The 19,920-nt window shown below is 52.8% G+C and overlaps 1 protein-coding gene across 2 annotated transcripts; it reads left to right on the top strand.

Moving 5' to 3' along the window:
- The first annotated feature begins 3,058 nt into the window (after positions 1 to 3,058).
- On the top strand, positions 3,059 to 19,322 carry TAL1 (TAL bHLH transcription factor 1, erythroid differentiation factor). 2 transcript variants are annotated; one of them, XM_045584574.1, is made up of 5 exons: positions 3,059 to 3,145; positions 9,698 to 10,147; positions 11,533 to 11,627; positions 14,771 to 14,896; positions 15,826 to 19,322. In XM_045584574.1, the coding sequence occupies exons 2-5, from the start codon at positions 9,699 to 9,701 to the stop codon at positions 16,278 to 16,280; spliced, it is 1,125 nt and encodes a 374-aa protein (XP_045440530.1). In that variant the 5' UTR covers positions 3,059 to 3,145; position 9,698; the 3' UTR covers positions 16,281 to 19,322. The 2 variants fall into 2 exon arrangements, with proteins under 2 accessions (XP_045440530.1, XP_045440531.1); XM_045584575.1 differs by lacking the exons at positions 3,059 to 3,145; positions 14,771 to 14,896 and adding an exon at positions 5,437 to 6,036.
- The last annotated feature ends 598 nt before the right edge of the window (positions 19,323 to 19,920 follow it).

Here is a 19,920-nt window from a genome sequence, read left to right as displayed (position 1 = left end):
CCCTCTTTCTTCCTCACAACTCTTGGACAGGTCATTGCCCCCTAAGTCAAGACAGCAGCCTGTTGGTGCCTCAAAGGCACCCAAAGTCAAGGAATTCGAAACCAAATGCAGAATCCTTCCCTGTGTCCCTGAGCCTCCAGGTGACCATCTAAGGGAAAGGAGAACCAAAAGTCCAGAGGGTTCCTGGATTTTTCCTTCCTTCTCACCCTCCATCCTTACAAGCTCGGTTTTGTATCCTAAATACATGTCATCTTCATCTGCTTTTTGCCATCTCTTCTGCCAGCATCCCAGTACACATGCCTTGGACCAGGACATTGGCCTCAGAACTGGTCTTTCCACATCCTTCACACTCCTTCTCCACCTTGCAGTCAGACATTCTAGAAATGCACATCTCCTCCATAGGACCCCACACCTACCCTCAAACCAAATAAGCCAAAGGGTTCTCTGAAAATCCTTTGAATTGTCCAGAGGCTTGCTCAAGCCACCAGGCTGTTTTCTGTTCCGCTCATGAACCTGAGCCCTTCTGCTTTAGTCCGTGACCCACCTGGAAGGCTCTTGATGCTCACTCTTCCTCTCGCCCTTCAGATCCCACTCTTAGATCTGAGTCCAGGCATCATTTCTCAGAGGAGCATTCCCTGCTGGGTTCTTCGATATGGGGAGGGCCAGCCCCATTTTTTGCTGGGGCTCAGAGACATGAAATGGTTTGCCCAATGGTGCCACAGTCCAAGGGTAGCAAGAGCTGGGCTTTGAACTTGAGTGTAGTGCAGGTTGTGGGCTGATGGATCAGTATTTTGCTCTCTCACCTCTCTCTCTCTCTCTCTCTCTCTCTCTCTCTCTCTCTCTCTCTCTCTCTCCCTCCCTCCCTCTTCCTCTCTCCCTCCCTCCTTCCTTCCCTCCTCTTTCCATTCTTCTTGCTCCCTCGCTCTCAAAATAAGAAAATCAATAATACAAAAAAAAAAAAATACTGCTTAAAAAAAAAGGAAATGGAGACCAGAGGATATTTGTGTACAAGAGTTCTTGTAGGTATATATATTTTCAATTCTCCCAAGTAAGTATGTTGGTAAGGAACTGCCAGAATTCTCCCAAGTGGCTGAGTCAGTTTTGCATTCTGTGGCCCCCCCTCCCCCCCTCACAGAAATGAAAGCCAATCCCTTGCATGGAGGCTGCAGGCAGGAAGTGGCCAAGAGGTGAGTCTGGAAGGATGGATGTGAGAGGCTGAGGACAATAAGGCAGAAGCTAGGGCACAATGGGGAGAGAGTTTGATTTGATAACAGTGAATGAGGCAAGGCTGGAGCCATGGGATGAAAGTGAGACCTGGGGCTGAACAGACCACAGAGGCTCCTCCTCAGGGTCCCTGCTGAGCAGTTGGTGTAGCTGGGCCCTGGAAGGCCTTGTGGAATTAGACCCCTTTTCTCAGGTCGTGGATGACCTTTCTTCCATGAGATTTTGTAAAAGTTACCTGTATCCACATGGCAGCCTGATTTCCACCAGAGAGCACAGAGGAACACGGGGACTGACGGGCTGAATGGAATTAACTGTATCTTCACGGAGAGCTGTCCTGATGGCCAAGGAGGGGACAGGACTCACTGCAGTCACACACGGGGCTTCACCCTTGACTGGGACTCAGTCCGTGAGCAGGCTAAGGGCTTTTCCCTAGTTCCCATGTCCCAAAAGTAGCTCAAAGCCAGAGAATCTGGAAGGACAAAGCAGCCTGCTCTGGGGGATTCAGCTGTGGACCCTAAGCTTTAGCCAAGCCACATCTCTCCATGCTTTAATTTCTTTCTCTGTATTAATAGCCCAACCCCTCATACAAGTGTATATATGTCATCCTGGGCTCTGGGACTGGTGTGAGTTCATAGATTACTGTCCCTCAGCACAACCACCTTTCAAAGATCATTTTATTTAATTCTCACAACACAGTGGGGGAGATGTTATTTTCCCATTCACAGATGAAGAAACCAAGGTTCAAGGCTGAGTGATGTGCAAGACTTGAACCTGTGGCATTTCGCTCCATTATAAAAGAATGAACCCTTCATGGGCTAAGCCCCAGTTGCCTATGTCTCCCTGAACCCAGATTTCTATCCCACAGTACAGATTTAATTCCAGATTCCTCCTCCAAGCCTAAACTCTAGCTGTCTTTTTTCATCAGCTGGGCTCCAGAGAAGATTTGGTGCTAAATTTGCTTCAAACCCATGCTCCACCACTCACTAAATATGCAACACTGGGAAATTTTCTTTTATTCTCTGTGCTCTGTGCCTTGGTTTTGTTGTTTGTAAATTGAGGATAATAATAGTAGTCCTGTCTTCTTAGGATTGTTTATGAAAACTAAATGAGTTAATATTTGTAGAGTGCTTAGCAAGATCAAAATGCTTAAAAATATTATGAGAGGAGGGATGTTCTTGGGCTCTGGGCTCGCCTGAAACAGTAGAATGGACATTTTAATCTCTCCACTGACACCAGTTCTGCTTCCGCACAGCCCCTGGTGTGAGCTCAGGAGGGGACATTCCAGGCAAGCTGCTCCATTTTAGAGCAGAAGAGAGTCCGAGCTGAATAGGAAACTGGAGAAATAATAAATGGAGTTGCAGGGAAGGGTTGGGAGTGATGGTTTTGGCGTACTGGTCTTCAGAGGCAGGGACAGGGTGCTGGGATGGGAGTCGCTGGAGAAAGGAAGGCCTGGAAGGCCTTGCAGGGACTGAGGTGGTGGGGAAGCCCGTTTTCCCAAGAAAGAGGCCTCAGGATCAGAAACAGGGCTGGGCCCGCCGGGTCCTACACCGCGCGCCCAACTCGCAGCAGCGCAGCCTATAGCGGAGCCGGAGCCCGAGCCCGTCCCCGCTACACGCAGCCGGTCCCCATTCCCTCCAGTGAAATTGCCAAATTAAAATGAATCATTTGGCCCATAATGGCCGAGGCGCTTATCGAGGGCGAACGGACCCGCGGCAAAGCCTTATCTCCGCGGCGCACACGGCCCCGGCGCGCCTCGGCCCATGCTAACGAGGCCGGGACGTGAGCGGGATTAGAGCGAGGGAGCGGCGGGGCCGGGGCGGCGCTCGTGGGGCGGGGGGGAAAGAGGCCGGGGCGGGGGAGGGCCACCGCGCAAGGACCCGGCCTCAAAATGGCCACGCGCGTCCCCCCGTAGCTGCAAAACGTGAGCATTCTAGCCTTTTTTTTTTTTTTTTTTTTTTTTTTTTTTAGGGGACAGCAACCTGCAGGCTCCCCAGAAATTCCCCAGCTATTTCCTCCCTCTCTTCTCCTCCCACCCCTACTCGCAGAACAGCCCTCCGCTCCCTGTCCCCTTGTTTCTTTCCAGGGAGGAGGGGGGTGCATTTTCCACGGACGCCGTAGCGCCCGCCGCCGCCGCCGCCGCCGCCCCACCTCCCGCCTTGGAGACTCTCTTCCTTCCTTCCCTTTTCTCCTTACGCAATAGACAGAAATGCGCGAGGCGGTGGTTGGTTTCCATTTCTTCTCCGTGGTGGTGTGCATGCAGCGGGGTTGGGAGAGTGCGTGTGCGAGTTGGGGGTGTGTGTGTGTGTGTGTGCAGTGTGGGCTTCTTCCAGGCTGGTCTTCCTGGCGATCGGTGGTGGGGTCCGAGGGGGATGGTGTCTGTGCTGCTTGGGTGTGTTTAGACTCGAACTCTTCGCGGTCGCCATCCTTCCCGTTGTATGTAATGGCTCGTGTGCCTTCTCAACTCGAGTCTGGGTCTGTGTGTGGGTTGTGTGGCCTTTGCGATTGTGTCTGGATGGTTTCGTTGTGGTGTTGGGCATGTGTGATCTCCGCTCGGTGGGGTGGTGTGTCCATGGGCGATGGCGTTGGACTGATTTCGTTGTTGTGTCGTGCTGGACAATGTGTTGGCCTGGCCACGTCGGTTGGTGGGGCAGAGAGGAGTTTGTTGACTCTGCTTCCCTTCTACCGGGCTGGACCGTGTGTGTGTGTGTGTGTGTGTGTGTGTGTGTGTGTGTGTGTGTGGTCCTGTCCCCTGGGTTGTGTGCTGTGTGCTTGTGTCCTTTAGGAGTGCGTTTGCACATCGCTGGCAAGAAGGGTGGGGCGGGGGGGGAGGGAAGGCGAGCGAGAGATGGAGGCGAAAGTTAAGGGGGTGGCCTGGGGGCTCGGGGAGGGATGTCACATTTTATTCCAAATGAGGTATTTGGGTGCCAAGGATGGCTAGGTGTCTGCTCTGTCCGGAGGCCGCCTGTGCCCTGGTGGGGAGGCTCTTTCAGCCGTGAGCCCCGGGCTTGGGTTCCAGCCGCGCTCGCACTCCGCCTTTGTCCATTTCTGGTCAGTTTCTCCGGTCATGGCTGCTGGACTCTACGGGAGAGGCCGGGGAAAGGCAATGGGCACACTCCCCAGGCCTGGCATCTCAGGTGGGGGCCTTCGGGATCATCTCCAAGGAACATTTTCCCATCCCTTCCCTGGTGAGCGACATCCCGCGTGGGTCGGGTGCCCGTCGCATCGGTGTCTGGATCTGGGCTCCGAGGGACAGAGTTAGCGCTGCCCTAGCTCCGGAAGAAATGGTTTGGTTTTGCCAGTTATTGTGGTTTCCAACCTCACCATCACCATCTTATTTTAATTAAAATAATCGTTCGGGGAGCAAAGCGGCTTTTTTAGCTTCTTTGGATCTATAACAAAGCCGCGTGGCTCCCGCAGCAGCCTTCTTGCTTTTTAAGCCGCTGGGTTTAGGGCAGGGAGAGAAAATGGAGAGGGACAAACACAGAGGCTCCATCATACAGCAAAAATCAACCTCGCCCTAAGACCCTGGAATGGGTGCATTCCCCTCGGTCTCCCCCTCCCCCACGTGCCTTAGAAGAGGAGAAAGAGAATCTCCCACGTTGGATTGAAACCGCGGGGGAAATTGCTCCTATCTTTCCACCAAAAGTCCGGGCAGAAAAATGGAGGCCTTTGCAAATTATTCCCAAACTTCCACGAGTGCTCATAAACTGGATGAATTAGGCAGGATAAATTAAACAACACCCTTTGGGGGAAGCACACTAAATCTGGCTACTGCTACACGCAGGGAAGCAGCAATGGGTTGGTTTTTACCCTCCTTCCCTTCTTGTTTATTGCTGCGAGGCGGGGTTATTAGAATTCTTCCCTCCTCTTGGGGTCTGAATGCAGAAAAATCGAAATTCGTTGTGTAGGGATGATTGCTGGGAGGTGGCATTTATTTCCTTTCTTTTTAAAAAATTAAATTTATTGGGCTGACATTGGTTAATAAAACCGTATAGGTTTCAAATGTCACAATAAAGCATCATTTGCATAGTGCACCTGGCGCTCACCGCCCCAAATAGTCTCTTTCTGTCTCCATTTTATCTTTTCTTTTCTCTTCTCCCCCCTCCTTCCTTTATTTAACCATTGATTTATTTATTTATTCCTTGATTTTTTTTCTTGGATTCTTTCTTTCTTCTTTGATTTTTTTCTTTCTTGATTTATTTTATTCCTTCCTTCCTTCCTTCCTTCCTTTCTTCCTTCTTTATTTCTTAATCAATAGGAAGAAAAGGGTCCTGGATAGAGCAAATACCCGCCACCCCACAATACCTTTTGGGTCCCCTCGGTCCCAACTCCATTCAGGCAGGAAAAGTCTTTGAAATGAGTTCTGGTTTCGTTTTGGGCTCAGGGACTGGGTCATGAAGAGAATGGGGCTCAGAGGTTTTGCTCCAAGGACTGAGTCTGAAAACTAGATTCCCCTTTTCCAATACACATGCGCCCCCATTCCCCTACCCCCACCCCCACCCCCCACACAGGCCAAGCTGCTGCAGACGGCTGCGGTTCCCGCCTGACCCGGTCCCGGAGCCAACCGCGTAGACATGCCAGTGTTTAGCACACACACACTGGGTCACACTGAACCAGGCGTCCAGGCTGCAGGGTCCGAAGTGCCAGGCGGCCTGCTGCGGCGGCGGCGGGGCTGTTGTTGTGGTTGGACTCAATAGCTATCCCTGATTGGTCAGGTGCAGGCTCTTCTTTATGGGGAGGGGGAGGCTTCGAGCACCTGCAGATGGGGGGCGGAAAGCAGCTCGCGGTTCCCTGGGCTAGCTAGGACATGAGGTAATTCCCAGCCATTGACCCCCATTTCTCTCTCGCCCTCCCTCTCGCCCTCCCTCTTTCTCTCCACCCCCATCTTTCCTGGAAACTCGATTTGGGCGCGGCAGACCGCCCGGCACCACACCGCGGCCTAACTGCCGGCCTCCTGGCCAGAGAAGGGGAAGCAAAGACCCCCGCCCGCGACCCGGACCTAGGCTCCCGCCCCTCTCCCGCGGAGGACTGGAGAGCCTGTTCAGAGGGGCCGGTCTCTCTAAATATGCCCCAGGTGAGTTTGGGGGGAACGCTATCTGTGGAAATGGTGACCAGGAAGGCCTTGGGTTCCGGCCTGGGTGGGGGAGCTCAGGACGGAGGACGGTCCAGTCTCCGATGGAGGGAGAAGGGGAGGACCAGCCCAGCGTTAGGAATCCGGCATCCGCGTCTGTCGCGGACCGGCCTCGGGGCCTCTGAGGCTTCCAGAAGGCCCTTCCTTGTTGGACCCTCAGCAAAAAACAGTTTTTGTTTGCTTTTTACCACTCGTAAAACCAGAACCTAAGTTCCCCGGGCTGCTACCATCGGTTCTGTGAACATTCCCCAGGCTCTTCACTTTGGGACGACTGTATCCCTATATCCGGGTGCTCGGGCTGCCTGCGCCCCCAGATCCGGCAGCAGGAAGAAGGCCGCAGTCGGCCTGGCGAGCGCTGCCCCAGCTCTGTGGGCCCTGACCCGGGCTTAACGCCTAGGGTGGGGCGCGTTGGACTCCCCTTCACCCCCCTAGCAGCAGGGGGAGAGCGGTTCTATTTACTGATGCTGTCGGTTCTCCTGCAAGCTTGGGGCTCCCTCAGGGGGTCAAGTGGGTGTGGGTGCAATGTGAGGACTGGAAGCCAGGTCTCAGGCGGTGGCCTCGGACGCAGAGGCTGTTTTCACATAAGAAATTCTAGGTGCCTCCCCTCCACCTCCCACACCCAACCCCAGGAGCGCCCCGGAGCCCCTGACTTGTTCAGGTGCAAGGACCCCTTAAGGCGGTTGGCAGCTGGAGATGAAAACCTGGCATTGGGTATTGCAAGCTGGGTCTCGGCTGCACAAAGACGGATGCATTGTCGAATTCGCTAGTGCCTTTCGTCTTGAAACCTCCTCCCCCTTCCTTCATCTCCCCCAAATAAAAACAAAAAAACAAAAAATCACTCGGGCTTTCTCCTTAGTAAACTCAAATGAAGCCAAGTGATGGGGTTTAGTAGCTGAAAACAGACAAACCCAAGCTGCTTGTGAGGCCTCCTGTGGCACCTTCTGGAGCACAGACCCCTGGCCTGGAGAATACCAGTTGCAGAAGTGCTCCATGGATTTTCCCGAGATCCGAGTGGGGCCGGGAGTGGTCCCCCACAGACCCTGGGGACCAATCGTAGGTTTCCCACAGGGAACCTGGGAGATACAGATATTTCTAGGCATCTGGAGAGGGCATTTGGGGCAGGGTCCACTCATCTGGAATATGTACTCCCCTTGGTCCTGTGGGATTCGCTCCTAGGCTGAGCCAAGAAGCCTGGGATTAATCAGAGGGTATAAATGTGCCACAAGGAGAGCCTGAGCTCAGTCCCGCGATTGCACTGCACATCATTTGTCCCCGGGTTAGAACCTGGCGCTGAAGCATGTGGCACTGGGCGCATCACGCATTGGGACAGTAAGGTAGGGAGCCGGCACCCAGGGGCTTGTGTGTTTTGTCACGGAATGGTGATTTCTGGTGCATTTCCCTGCTGCAGGGGAGCCGGGTTGACCTACAGGTATAACATGGGTACATTTTTAATGGCCAGTGTCTCGGCGGTTCCATTCTGTGGACACAGATCTATTGTTCCCACCATGATCGTAAACTCGCTTCCAGTGAAGCCTTGTGGACCCATTGCTTTTGCAGCTTGTCTCGGGGAAATTGGTTGTTTCTGGGCTGGGCTTCGGGGCTGGCAGACCCAGGGAAGGCATGCAATCGGAATGGCGATTCTTCACTGGTGTGTGTGTGTGTGTGTGTGTATGTGTGAGTCTCGTGGCAATTGAGCTGAGCTTTGGAGGAGGTTTGAGCTTCGGAGGAGGTTTCAAAAAGTCCGGTGTCTCCTCTAGGATGGGAGGATTGTGCCCAGGTCCGCTCCAGGTTTTGAGAAGTCCAGTAGCAAAATGGAAGGTCAGTGGCTGCCGTGAATGATTAGATGGACTCTGCTTGGGGCTGAATGGGAGTTTGGGGTATTCATTTTCTGCTATGAAATACCCCAATTATATAATTCCGAGAACAAAAATCGTACATTGAACATCTTATGAAGCCTGTCGAGTTGATTATATTTTTATTTATATATTTTAAAATAAAACAAAGGAACCCCCAATCTCTGGGCCCAGAGTCTCATGGTTTTTTGGCTTTAGTTCTTAATGGGGCCTGGCTCCACTGGCATCGGCGCAGGGTGCGGGAAGAAACGGCCGGAGTGCGGGCAGAGGAGCCTCTGATTATCCTGGAGTCTGGTTGTGGAGGAGAGGAATGGCCTAGACTCCAGGGGTATACAGAGAGGGCATATATGGAGGATAGTGTAGGCAAAGTGAAATAAGAGTCTGGTCCTGCTCTGGGGCATGTTGGCCTGGCTTTGGGTAAGGCAGTGGTCCCCTGGATGGCCCCGTCTCCAAGTCTATAATAATGTTTACTTGAGCCATTGTGTAGTGCTTTCAAATGCTTAAGGAGGTATTTCCTAGAGGACAACACGAAGAGAAGGGGGTGGGGGAGAGCTGGAAGAGTTCAAGGGCTTTTAGGGCACCTCTTCCCAGGTGTGGGTGGGAGCCCACACCCTTAGCCTCAGGAGCACCCTTTGACTGCGTTGGCTCCTGTACTGCCTCGGCCAGGCCTCCCTTCCAGACCCGACCTCACCTCACTTCTGAGTCCAGCTGAGCAGAAGAGGGAGGGGTGTGCAGGGAGGTAGCCCAGGATCATCTTCATCCCTCCCTGATGTCTCACCTCCAGTCCTGGGGGGAGTATAGAGGGCCTGGGATTTCCAGCAGCTGCACAGAAGACACCCCTGCGGGGGGTGAATATATGCTGAAATGGGGTGCTGGTTCCCTGGGATAATTCTCTGGCAGCTCCAGCAGAGTGGACCCCAGGCTCTGCAGCCTCCATTCCCTAAACTCCCTCCTTACACCCCCACACCTAAACTGTGTTGCGGTAGGCTGGAGGCGGTATTGCTGAGAGGTTCTTAAAGAACCCCCAACTCCGCGGGGCAGATTCCCCGCCAAAACCAAAGGGGGTGGTGGTGGGAGGAACTCGGTCGGGGATTTGTTCCCTCCTCTTCCCTTTGTGGCCCCAGAAGGGGACAGGGTGATATTTCTCTCTAGCCTCTTTCTACATTTCCTTCCTCCTTTCCCCTGTCTGTTTTCCCTTCGCTGACTGTCTGCCTTTTCTCCCAAAGTCTCTGTTGTCTTTCTCCACCTCTGTCCGTCCTTCTGGCCCCCAGTCTCTGTTTCCCAGGCACCTTCCCCTCTTCTCCCAAATCACAGGACCCCCCCCCCCCTTTTTCCTCCCTCCCCAGGCCCGCTAGGGCGTGAGGCCCCGAGGGCAGTGTGTGTCCACGTGGCCCTAAGTCTGTCGCCTTTTCTCTCTCAGTGCGTGAGTTTCTTTTTCCGCCTTCACTCCCTTCCCGCGTCCCACGCGTGTCTGTCTGTTCGCCCGCAGGATGACGGAGCGGCCGCCGAGCGAGGCGGCACGCAGTGACCCCCCGCCGGAGGGACGGGAGGCGGCCGAGGCCCGCATGGCCCCCCCGCACCTGGTGCTGCTCAACGGCGTCGCCAAGGAGACGGGCCGAGCCGCCTCGGCCGAGACCCCCGTGATCGAGCTGGGCGCGCGCGGCGGCCCGGGGGGCGGCCCCGCCGGCGGGGGCGGTGCCGCGCGGGACTTAAAGGGCCGCGACGCGGCAGCAGCGGCCGAAGCGCGCCACCGGGTGCCGACCACCGAGCTGTGCAGACCTCCGGGGCCCGCCCCTGCGCCCGCGCCGGCCCCCACCCCGGCGGAGCTGCCCGCCGACGGCCGGATGGTGCAGCTGAGCCCGCCCGCGCTGGCGGCCCCTGCCGGCCCCGGCCGCACGCTGCTCTACAGCCTCAGCCAGCCGCTCGCCTCGCTCGGCAGGTCAGTGCCCGGAGGAGGGTGGGGGGTGGGAGGGGGTCTCGGGGAGTGAGCAGCCGGTAGGCGCTCAGGGCCCCGGGGCTCCCCGTGTGCACTTCGGGGATGCTTGGCTGGAGCGCAAGAGGAGAGCGGGTGTGTTAAACTCATGGGCGTTAAACACATGGGAGCCCCGTGTGCGAGCGAGAAATGAGCCCGCTGTGAGCTTGTGTGGAAGCGTGTGTGTGTGTGTGTGTGTGTGTGTGTGCGCGTGTGTGCGTGTGTGTGCGTGTGTGTGTGTGTGTGTGTGTGTGCGCGCGCGCGCGCCTGGGTGTGGGTAAGATGAGGAGGGCCAGTGCAGGCATGTGGCTGGGTGTGAGCAGAAGTGCGGTGTGCTGTGTGATTGGGAGGTAGGGGATGGATGGCAGGAGGGAGTCCGTGAATGTGACACACTTCAGGCAAGAGTGTGTCTGAAGGTGCTCCATGGTGAAATTCTTCTGGAAGGGGCAGCCTTCTGGGGACAGGATCTGAGGGTGCTTGGGAGTGAGCTCCCTCCTCTGCATCTGAATCTCTGCTCCAGGGTCCGGACACTGGTGGTGAAGGCTTGGGGAGGGGGGCAGGCTAGAAGAGGTCAATGGTGGGGAGGAAATAGGGGGGACATATGTAATACTTTCAACAGTCCGGGGAGTGGATCCCTCCCTCCTCTCCTCACCCCGCAGCCCCTAGCTGTGGTCTCTGGCCCCAAGTTTTCCACCCCTTGTTATGAGGGAGTCCATTTCCCTGCTGAGGCCACTGAGAAGGTGGAGAAAGGGAGGCAGGGTTGGGATGGGGATAGGCAGATGATGCAGGGATACACAGTGTGGATCAGGCAGTGAGTCTGCAGGAGATTCCAGAGAGAATCTATAGAGAACCCGGAGTGGGTGATGGGGAGGGGGGGGTGAGTCAGGGTTTCCTGTCTGTTGCCTCTCCACAGGCTCCATGGGGCCAGGGTGAAGGTGGGGGGAGGTTGGAGGGAGGGAACAGTGTGCCCTTTTATGGTGCTGGAGTTGCACACCACCAAGTGTGAAGGCCATGTCTGCCTGTGTGAGCACCTGTTTGAAAGTGCACGTTGTCTGTGGATTGTGTGGCTTGATTTTGGGGAGGGAAGCATGTCTCTCTGTGGGGTTTGTGTGTGTTCATTTTTGTGTTTGTTCCATATGTTCACCTCTGATGTGTGTGTGTATGTGTGTGTGTGTATGTGTGTGTGTGTGTTTCATGCTCCTTCTATCCTCAATTCAGTTGTGAAGGGGCCAGGGCTGCCCTTGTATTTCTAGGGGTGAGGGGCTCAAGGACATGCAGGGGGATTGCCAAGGAGCCCCTGTCTCACCTCCACCCTACATGTGATCTTGTGATCTGCCTGCTCCTTCCCACAGCGGGTTCTTTGGGGAGCCAGATGCCTTCCCTATGTTTGCCACCAACAACCGAGTGAAGAGGAGACCCTCTCCTTATGAGATGGAGATTACTGATGGTGAGTTTCTGCCCCCACCTTTGCTATTTGCCCCTCTTGCTGGTTAGAGCCTCCAGAAGGAGGGGTCATGGGGACTACTCGGTGTCTCATGTGGATGGGCAAGCTACCTTGTGACCCCAAACTGCTGGAAGTTGCCTTGCAGCTGAGCTGGAATTAGAGAAGAGAGGACATGGGAGTGAAGACGTGTTGTGACATTTAGCCCAAGCCTCTGAGGGTCAGTTGCAGTCCCGACCCCAGCTCCATTCCTACACTCAGCAAGGATACTGGGGGAAGGGCAGAAACACAAGGTGCTCCCACACTAAGCACTAACCTCAGGGATTCCCTGCATTTCCTTCCAAGATCTCTTCAGTCTAGAGTAGGGGTGTCGAACTCAATCAGAGAAGGGGCCAAAATCTAAAATCCAGCCTAAATCACGGCCCGAGTGGTTTACTGAACAGTCATAAACTGTCATTGTGATGGAAACGCAGCGGAGTGCAGTGATGACAGCGCGGTGCGGGCCACATTGCAAGGCCTGGCGGGACGGATTTGGCCCGCGGGCCTTGTGTTTGACACATGTGGTCTAGAGTCTGGAGTTTGCTTTTAGCCTGGAGTTGCACCTTCGGGGTCTCCTTCCAAGTCCCTACATTATGGGGCCCTCTAGTCCCTTATTCCACACTCAGGGCTGAGACCTGGAGTTCCCTTCCTGACATTATAGATTCTACACTGCCCCTTGCTTGCCCAGAAGGGCCCTAGCCTTGCTGTTATACACTGCCCGAGTAATCTTTGGCTCTGAACTTGGGGAAAGGAGTTGAATGAGTGGGAAATTTGGAAGACTCCTTCCCTCTTCCCAAGGTTGATCTTGATGTGCAGATGGGGCCCAGCACCAGGGGGCTGGCAAGCAGGCTTTTTAGAGACCAGGGATGTGTAGGAAATCACTGGAGCTCCCCCTGCTCAGCCAGGCTGGAGCCTGGGCTCCTGAAGGAAGGGCACCTGAAGCCTTGGAGCCAGGCTGAGATTTACGCAAGGGGCAGGTGGGAGGGCTGGGTATTGAGCAGGAGCTTCTGGAGGGGAGCCCATTGTGGTCTTCGGTGGAGAGGAGAGAAGCTAGAGTCTGGACAAGGAACAGATCTCAAAAGACCCAACCAGCCTGGGGCATAGGGGCATTTGGCCAAGAGGGAAGAGTCATGGGGTATCAGTGCTGCTAGGTTAGAGAGGGATGGTAGGTATGCCAAATAGGAAGTAGGATGGACCAGGCCTGAAGTTTCCCAGGAAAGTGGCATTTTCTACAAAAGGCAGAAGTACGGGAAATTAAGCACAGAGGAGAAGGAGATGAGAAGGGGGCAAAGGTTTTGGGAGAGTGCAGGAGGGTTAGGGAAGCCATTACCCATAATGTTACCAATATTTACTGAGCACCTATTCAGTGACCGGCCAGAGAGAGAGAGAGAAAGAGGAAGGGAATGGGTAGGAGCAGGATGGACACACAGAGGAAAGAGGAAGGGGCAAAGAGGTGGGCAGTTCTATTGGAAGGATAGACAGAAATGAGGGTGAAGGTGCAGGATAATTCCACGGACTCTAAAATCAGAAATTTAACTAAAAAGGATACATACTAGTGGGACTAATACAAGGTCTAAAGTCAGGATTTGATGTGGTTCATGTTGCTGAACTTCTCTGGTTCTCAGTTTCCTCATTTGTAAAGTGGGGAGAATAATAGTTTCCTCACATTATTGAAAGTACACAATGGGGTAAAGTGTTTTTGGGGTTTACTCAGGGTAGATGCTCCTTTTGGGGCCTGTCTAGCTCCATCTTTCCATCTTTTATTTACATGCAGCCTCCTGTCTGTTTATCTGTTTGTTGCTTGTTCACCATCTGTCAGCCCCATTAAGGTACCCACCTCCTCCACACACACCTTGGAGCTCCTTCAGCATCAGCCAGCATTGGTTATGGAGCAGGGGCTGGTTCTCCCTGGTCCATAGCTGAGAGTTTCCTCTTCACCTTGTCTGGAGGCTAAGAACAGCAAGTTATTTCCTCTGAGGTACCTAGGGTAGGACTGCCCAGCAGGTGTGCTGTGTTCCTCCCAGCCGGGGGCTGGCTTTTGGCAGAGCCAGCTGGGCTAGGGCCTATTGGGATTTGGAAAGACAGCTTCAAGGCACTGTGGCAGAGAATGAGTGACCCTCCCTGGGAAAAGTGTGTGTGTCCATGCCAACACTTTCTGCTTGATCAGATCTCTCCTACATGTGTGCATGCGTATACACACATACACACACACGTAGGAGAGAGATGATCAAGTAGAAATACACACACACACACACACACACACACACACACACACACACTTAGGAGAAAAATGATTAAGCAGAAAGTGTTGGGATGGACAACCTGGGTCATAGATTGACCTTGGAGGTGAGTTCTCCTCTGTCCTGACCCCAGTCTCCTTAGCTGTGAAATGAGGAGTAGGTCTTAGGTGATGTCTTGACTTTTCCTTTCTTCTTCTCCCCTACTCAAGTTTCCACATTCTGAGGTCTGGCTCCAAGGATCATAGGAAGAGAATGAACCAATAGGCCAGTACTGGCAGTTCCTCCAGTGTGCAGAGCTTCCTGAGGACTGCTGGGAGCTGGGCTCTGTGTTGGGGAGGAAGCAGCCACAGCCTAGGAGCTCAGGAGCACTGGCAGGGCCCACCTTTGTCTTCCTTGGCTTTGGAAATCCCAAGTCAGGCTTGGACACAGCATAGTGCTTTTCACACCATAGATGCTAGATACATGCTTGCTGGTGTCTGTCACTGCTCTGCAAGTCTTAGTACACGCATGTAGTGAATATTGATCAGTGCATATAATCAGTGCATTGTAGACATGGGAAGACTGAGGCAGCCCCCATCTGCCTGCCTAGAGCTTCAGGCTGAGCCTGAGGGTCAGTTGTAGTCTCTGTACCTGGCTGTCCCTCCACTCATTTCAGGGGGGAGAGAACCTACAGAGTAAGTCCTTTTCTTTCTATTCTCTGCTTTCTCCTCCATTTCCCTACTTGCCAGCATGCTCAGTCAGCAAACATTTACTAAACCCTTACTCTATGCTTTCTATAACCTTTACAATAGGAATCCCCACACTTTACCACAAGGCCCTAGGAAATGGACTTAGCCTACTTAGATCTCACCCACTTCAGCCATTTTTCAGCTCAGGGCCTTTCCACATGCCATTCTCTCTTCCCATGCCTGGCTGGCTCTTCTTCCGCCTTAAGTTCTCATCTTATAGATGACACCTCCTCCAAAAGGCTGCCCCCAACCAATTCAGCTAAGCACAGTAGCTAAGCCCCATTAAAAGGTAAGCTCCAGGAGGGCAGTCACTGCCAGTTTTGTTCAGCATTATTTCTTAGTGCCAGGCCTACTGCCTGGTTGTTAGGAAATAACTGATGCACAGATAATAACAGCGAACATGTATTGAACAAATGTTTAATCGGAGGCAGGTATTGTCTTAGGTCCTTTGCCTGGGCTAGTTGTTAGATCCATGTGATAATTTTATTCTTGAGTGATTAGTATTATCTCCATTTTACAGATGATGAAGCTAAGGCAGAGAGTTTAAATCACTTTCTCAGAGTCACTATCTAGTGAGTAATAGTCAGGAATTGAACCCAGAAAGTCTGTCTCAGAGTTTGTCTTTGTAACTTAGTGCAATATGGCCTCTTGGTACAAGTAAATGAATGAATATGTGGCCCTTGTCCTCAATATCTCACAGTACAGAGAGATAAGCATGGAAGCATACTGCAATAATCAAGAGTAATGGAGATCCTTGCCGAAGCCGGTTTGGCTCAGTGGATAGAGCGTTGGCCTGCGGACTGAAAGGTCCCGGGTTCGATTCTGGTCAAGGGCATGTACCTTGGTTGCGGGTGCACCCCCAGTGGGGGGTGTACAAGAGGCAGCTGGTCGGTGTTTCTCTCTCATCGACATTTCTAACTCTCTGTCCCTCTCAATTCCTCTCCGTGTAAAATGAATATGTTAAAAAAAAGAAAAAGAGTAATGGAGATCCAGGGATTGTAAGACTGTGGTGGTTGGTTAAATCTCTCTGGAAGGGTTGAGGTGAACTGGGTTTTGAAGGATGAGTAAGAGTTTTCTAAGTAAAAGGAAAGAAGGCATGGTAGGTTTCCCAATGAATGGTTTTTCTCCTTCCCCATAGGAGAAGATCCTTGGTAGATTTCCAATCCATTCTCCTAACCCTGTCCCCTTGCCCTCCAGGTCCCCATACCAAAGTTGTAAGGCGCATCTTCACCAACAGCCGGGAGCGATGGCGGCAGCAGAATGTGAATGGGGCCTTTGCTGAGCTCCGCAAGCTGATCCCCACTCACCCCCCAGACAAGAAGCTCAGCAAGAATGAGATTCTCCGCCTGGCCATGAAGTACATCAACTTCCTGGCCAAGCTGCTCAATGACCAGGAAGAGGAGGGCACCCAGAGGGCCAAGCCTGGCAAGGACCCCATCGTGGGAGCTGGCGGAGGAGGTGGCGGGGGAGGCAGTGGTGCACCTCCAGATGATCTCCTGCAGGATGTGCTGTCCCCCAACTCCAGCTGTGGCAGCTCCCTGGATGGGGCAGCCAGCCCGGACAGCTACACAGAAGAGCCTGCACCCAAGCACACAGCCCGCAGCCTCCATCCTGCCATGCTGCCTGCCACTGATGGAGCAGGCCCTCGGTGATGGGCCTGGGACCATCCTGGGCCAGCCAGGAGGGTGCCCTCAGGCCGCTGGGACGGTGGACTTCAAGGCAGTTGGGCAAAGACTGGGCAGCTCTGAAGTAGGGCAACAGACTTGAACTTTCCCCGATGCCTGGACTTTGGGAAGCCCAAATTGCCCTGGGGCTGGCTTTTCACTTCCTGCCTCAGTAGGAGAATAGAAAATGGAGCAAAGTGGTAGGTACTTTTTATGAAGACGGCACGGTCTTGCCCCTTCCCCAAATCCCTAAGACTTCTCATGTCAGAGGCTTGAGTGGCGCTGCTTTTGGCCTGGAGCTTGGGAGCCCTGTCTTTGCAGAGACCTGGGGTTGTCAGCTCTCACCTGAGGCAACCAGCAATCTCTGCCTTGCCTCTAGCCCCTCCCAAGCAGGCTGGGGTGGCTTTGGTAGCCACTCTACCCAAATATATAGGTACCCAATCGCTGCCCATTTCTTGAGCCCCATCTTCACCCAGGCCCACGTTGGTCCATTCAGCTTGCCAACTGCTGCAGAGTCAAGACTCAAGGTGCCTTCTTCAGGGCCTGGTTGAAGAAGACGGCTGGTGGACCACCTGCTCCCGGTTAGAGGGGCAGAAAAGCCAGGGGACCGAAGCTTTGCTTTCTCCCCACTGACATTTGCCTTCCTAATCCTTGTAACTGTGGGGACTGAGTCTGCAGCTGTGAGCATGTCCTTTGGGCTTTTGGTGAAGGCAGAGAAAGGAAAAAATGAGTAGAGGGAATTGAGCAAACGCTGTTTGGGGCTCGTGGACTTCAAATCCTGGTAGTGTCTCAGAGCTACTCGTCACTGTTCCAGCGGTGAGCAGATGCCAGTGTGCTGATGGATGGGCATGTGTTGGTGCTGAGAGGAGATGGGAGCCCCATCTGTGTATTCTCCAAGATGCTCAGAGATCCCGCCCCACTGCAGGATGTCCGTTAGCTAATGGTCTGGTCGGGGTATTGAGTGGAACTGAGCACACACTCCGTCCTAGGAATTCCTGGCATTTGGGATTTTTTCCTGGCACTTGGGATTTTTTTTTTTTTTTTTTTTTTTTTTTTTTTTTTTTTACTTCAGTTGTTGGTGGGATCTTTAGGTAGATATGACCCAGGATCCAGCTCCACTTCTAGGACATGGGAAATGCAGTCAGAGATCAGGCCCCAGCTGGGACCCAAACGGATGCACATTCGTTCTGAGCAGAATCTTAAACACCCTTCGTCCATGTAGCTTTCAGTCATCATGGGTGTGAATGGGAGGCTAGCTTAATGCAATAGGAGTGCCCCCCTCCAAAAGTTGTACATGACATTTTTGTAAATCAAATCCTTATACTTAATCTTTTAAAGAAATACTACTACAAGTCCTTTTGTAAGTGAAGAATCCTTTTGTAGAGTGGACCTCTGCCCCTCGTTGATCTCCTGTGTCAATCAAGTGTCGGGGTGTGGTTTTCTTAAGGCTAGGCCTGCCTGTGACCCGCATTCAAGCCCATGGGACAAACTGCACACAAGCCCTTCATACCTGTCATTGTACCCTCAAGTCACCCTAGCTGTCTCTCCCACCAGGCTCTGACTTTGAGGTCAGAGGGGAATGATCCAATGGCCCAGCCCTGTCCATGGCCACGTGGGAGATCTTCACACGTTTTGGGTTTCAGCTCAGGCCTCAGCCTCACTGTGATGGGGCCTCGGGGACAGCCATATGCAAACAGGGAATGACCCCTGCTCCCCTCCTTTTCCTTTTAAGTTGTGAGGATTGGGAACACTGTGGTTAACCTTTGTAGCTCTCTGTCTGTCTCATGTCAGCTGCCCCAAATCATATTTTAATGAATGTTAGGATGAGTTCCTTTCCAGTACTTGGAAGCTCCTGTGAGGCATCCCATCTGTAAAGATGGAACACCTGTCCTAAGGCGGTGCTTGCTTCGGGGCCACAGTGCGGATGGGTGGATGGGCTTTAGGAGATGGATCACACATTCTGTCAGGAACTCAAGCTTCTGGCTCCCTTTCCTCTCACAAGTTATTTCTAAGTGTCAGTTTCCCATCAATACCCTGGCCCTCTGCCCCTAGGACTGAATGGACATGAAAGTAGAAGCGTTCTGAGACCATAAAGAACTTGGTTGCCCTTAATCCTGAGGTGGGGTTTCCAACCCTTAGTTCAAGGTCTAGGCAGTCGGCCAGGTTGCTTGACCACACAGCTTGGGATAATGTAGGTTCTGTCCCACTTTTGCCTGAGTTATCTAGATTGTTCTCATTTCTCATAATTGACCTCATTTCTGGCTCATTCCAAGGCAAGGTACAGGAATGAGAATGCATGAGATACGGCAAGATGGGAAGAATATGTAAAATGTAATGCAACCACCTAACACAGGCCTGAGTAGGGAAGCACAGGGCTTTAGGTTTTTGTAAGAACTAGACAAGATCCATATTTTATTTTCATTTCCAACCCTTCAACCCCATCATACCCTCTCCCTCCCCTGCTTCCTCCTCACCTATGAAGAAATAGCAACATTCCAAGAATAATATCTGTACAAAAGGGAAATCATGGGAAGATTTAAAAACATGAGAATAAAAATGATGGGGGACTCCCATCTTTTAAGAAAAATGTATATTCTTTTATTTGTAGTGGCAAACGACAAGATGGTACAACCTTTATCTTTTTCCAAAAAAAACCAAGGGCACAGAATCTGTAGTCAGCCTACAACTATCTCGGCCTTTGGGGGGTGGTCTGGTCGTACTTGTGATGCCAGTGGTACGTGGCCCCCACTGAAGGCTTGCCCCTGCCCATGTACATAGCGCAGTGTTCCTGTGGGCGGGCCCAGCACTTTCCGTCAATGTTGTACTGTACGTGATGAACTGATGAATTACGTTGGTCTCTGCATTTTTCTGCAGAAGAGGAGTAATCGCTCCAGGTACCTGACCTTTGTACAGCCCAGAGGCCAACACTGTGGGCGTGTGACTCTAGCGACAAAACCCATGTGGTGGTGATGTGTGTGTATATATAAGGATATATTGGGAAGATTTCTAAATAAAAGTTTTACAAAGGGGTCTGGACTCTGTGCTTGCGTGTTGCACCCTATGCCTGAGAGTTGGGACATTCAAAAGAAAGGTGTGGCAGTAACCTGTCTCCCCTGAAATGGGGACCTCCAGGACTCAGCTGTCCTCTGAGGGGGAATCCCCCTCCCTGAGGTTTCCTCAGTAGGGTTTCCATTCTTTTCCCGCTTCTCAGCATTGTGTACCCATGCTTTCCACCAAGGGTGGCCCCATGGATATTCCACTCTGTGTCAGGTTCAGCTCCTGTGTGCGGGCAGTTGCTTTTATCATAGGTTCCGGACAGATTCAGGTCTCACCAAAGGAGGCTCCCAGGTTTCCTGATGGCTCAGTTGAGGCTACTAATGCCTGGCTCTTGAGGACTGAGGGGTACAGGTCTCTCACATGGGGCTCAAGGAAGGAGGTTGAGGCTTTAGGAGTAGTGAATGGAGGCTTAGGGATGAGAATGGCATTCAGAGGTGGGACTCTGGTCTATTGGGAGGCCTCTACATGTGGACTGTTGGATCTTTAGTAGGTCAGGTGGACATTTCCAATGGAGAACCAATCCTCCTTTATTGCATTAATTTAACAAATATTTAGTGAGCACCTCCAATGT

Source organism: Pipistrellus kuhlii, unplaced genomic scaffold (genome assembly GCF_014108245.1).
Source record: "Pipistrellus kuhlii isolate mPipKuh1 unplaced genomic scaffold, mPipKuh1.p scaffold_m20_p_2, whole genome shotgun sequence".
In the NCBI taxonomy this organism is placed as follows: Eukaryota; Metazoa; Chordata; class Mammalia; order Chiroptera; family Vespertilionidae; genus Pipistrellus; species Pipistrellus kuhlii.
The sequence above is the reverse complement of the archived record's forward strand: the minus strand, read 5'-3'. Positions and strand labels throughout refer to the sequence as shown.

Coding starts and splice junctions, on each gene's coding strand:
- TAL1 (XM_045584574.1), top strand. CDS start 9,699: ATGACGGAGCGGCCGCCGAGCGAGGCGGCACGCAGTGACCCCCCGCCG. Junction 10,148..11,532: donor CCGCTCGCCTCGCTCGGCAG/GTCAGTGCCCGG, acceptor TCCTTCCCACAG/CGGGTTCTTTGGGGAGCCAG. Junction 14,897..15,825: donor AACCAATTCAGCTAAGCACA/GTAGCTAAGCCC, acceptor CTTGCCCTCCAG/GTCCCCATACCAAAGTTGTA.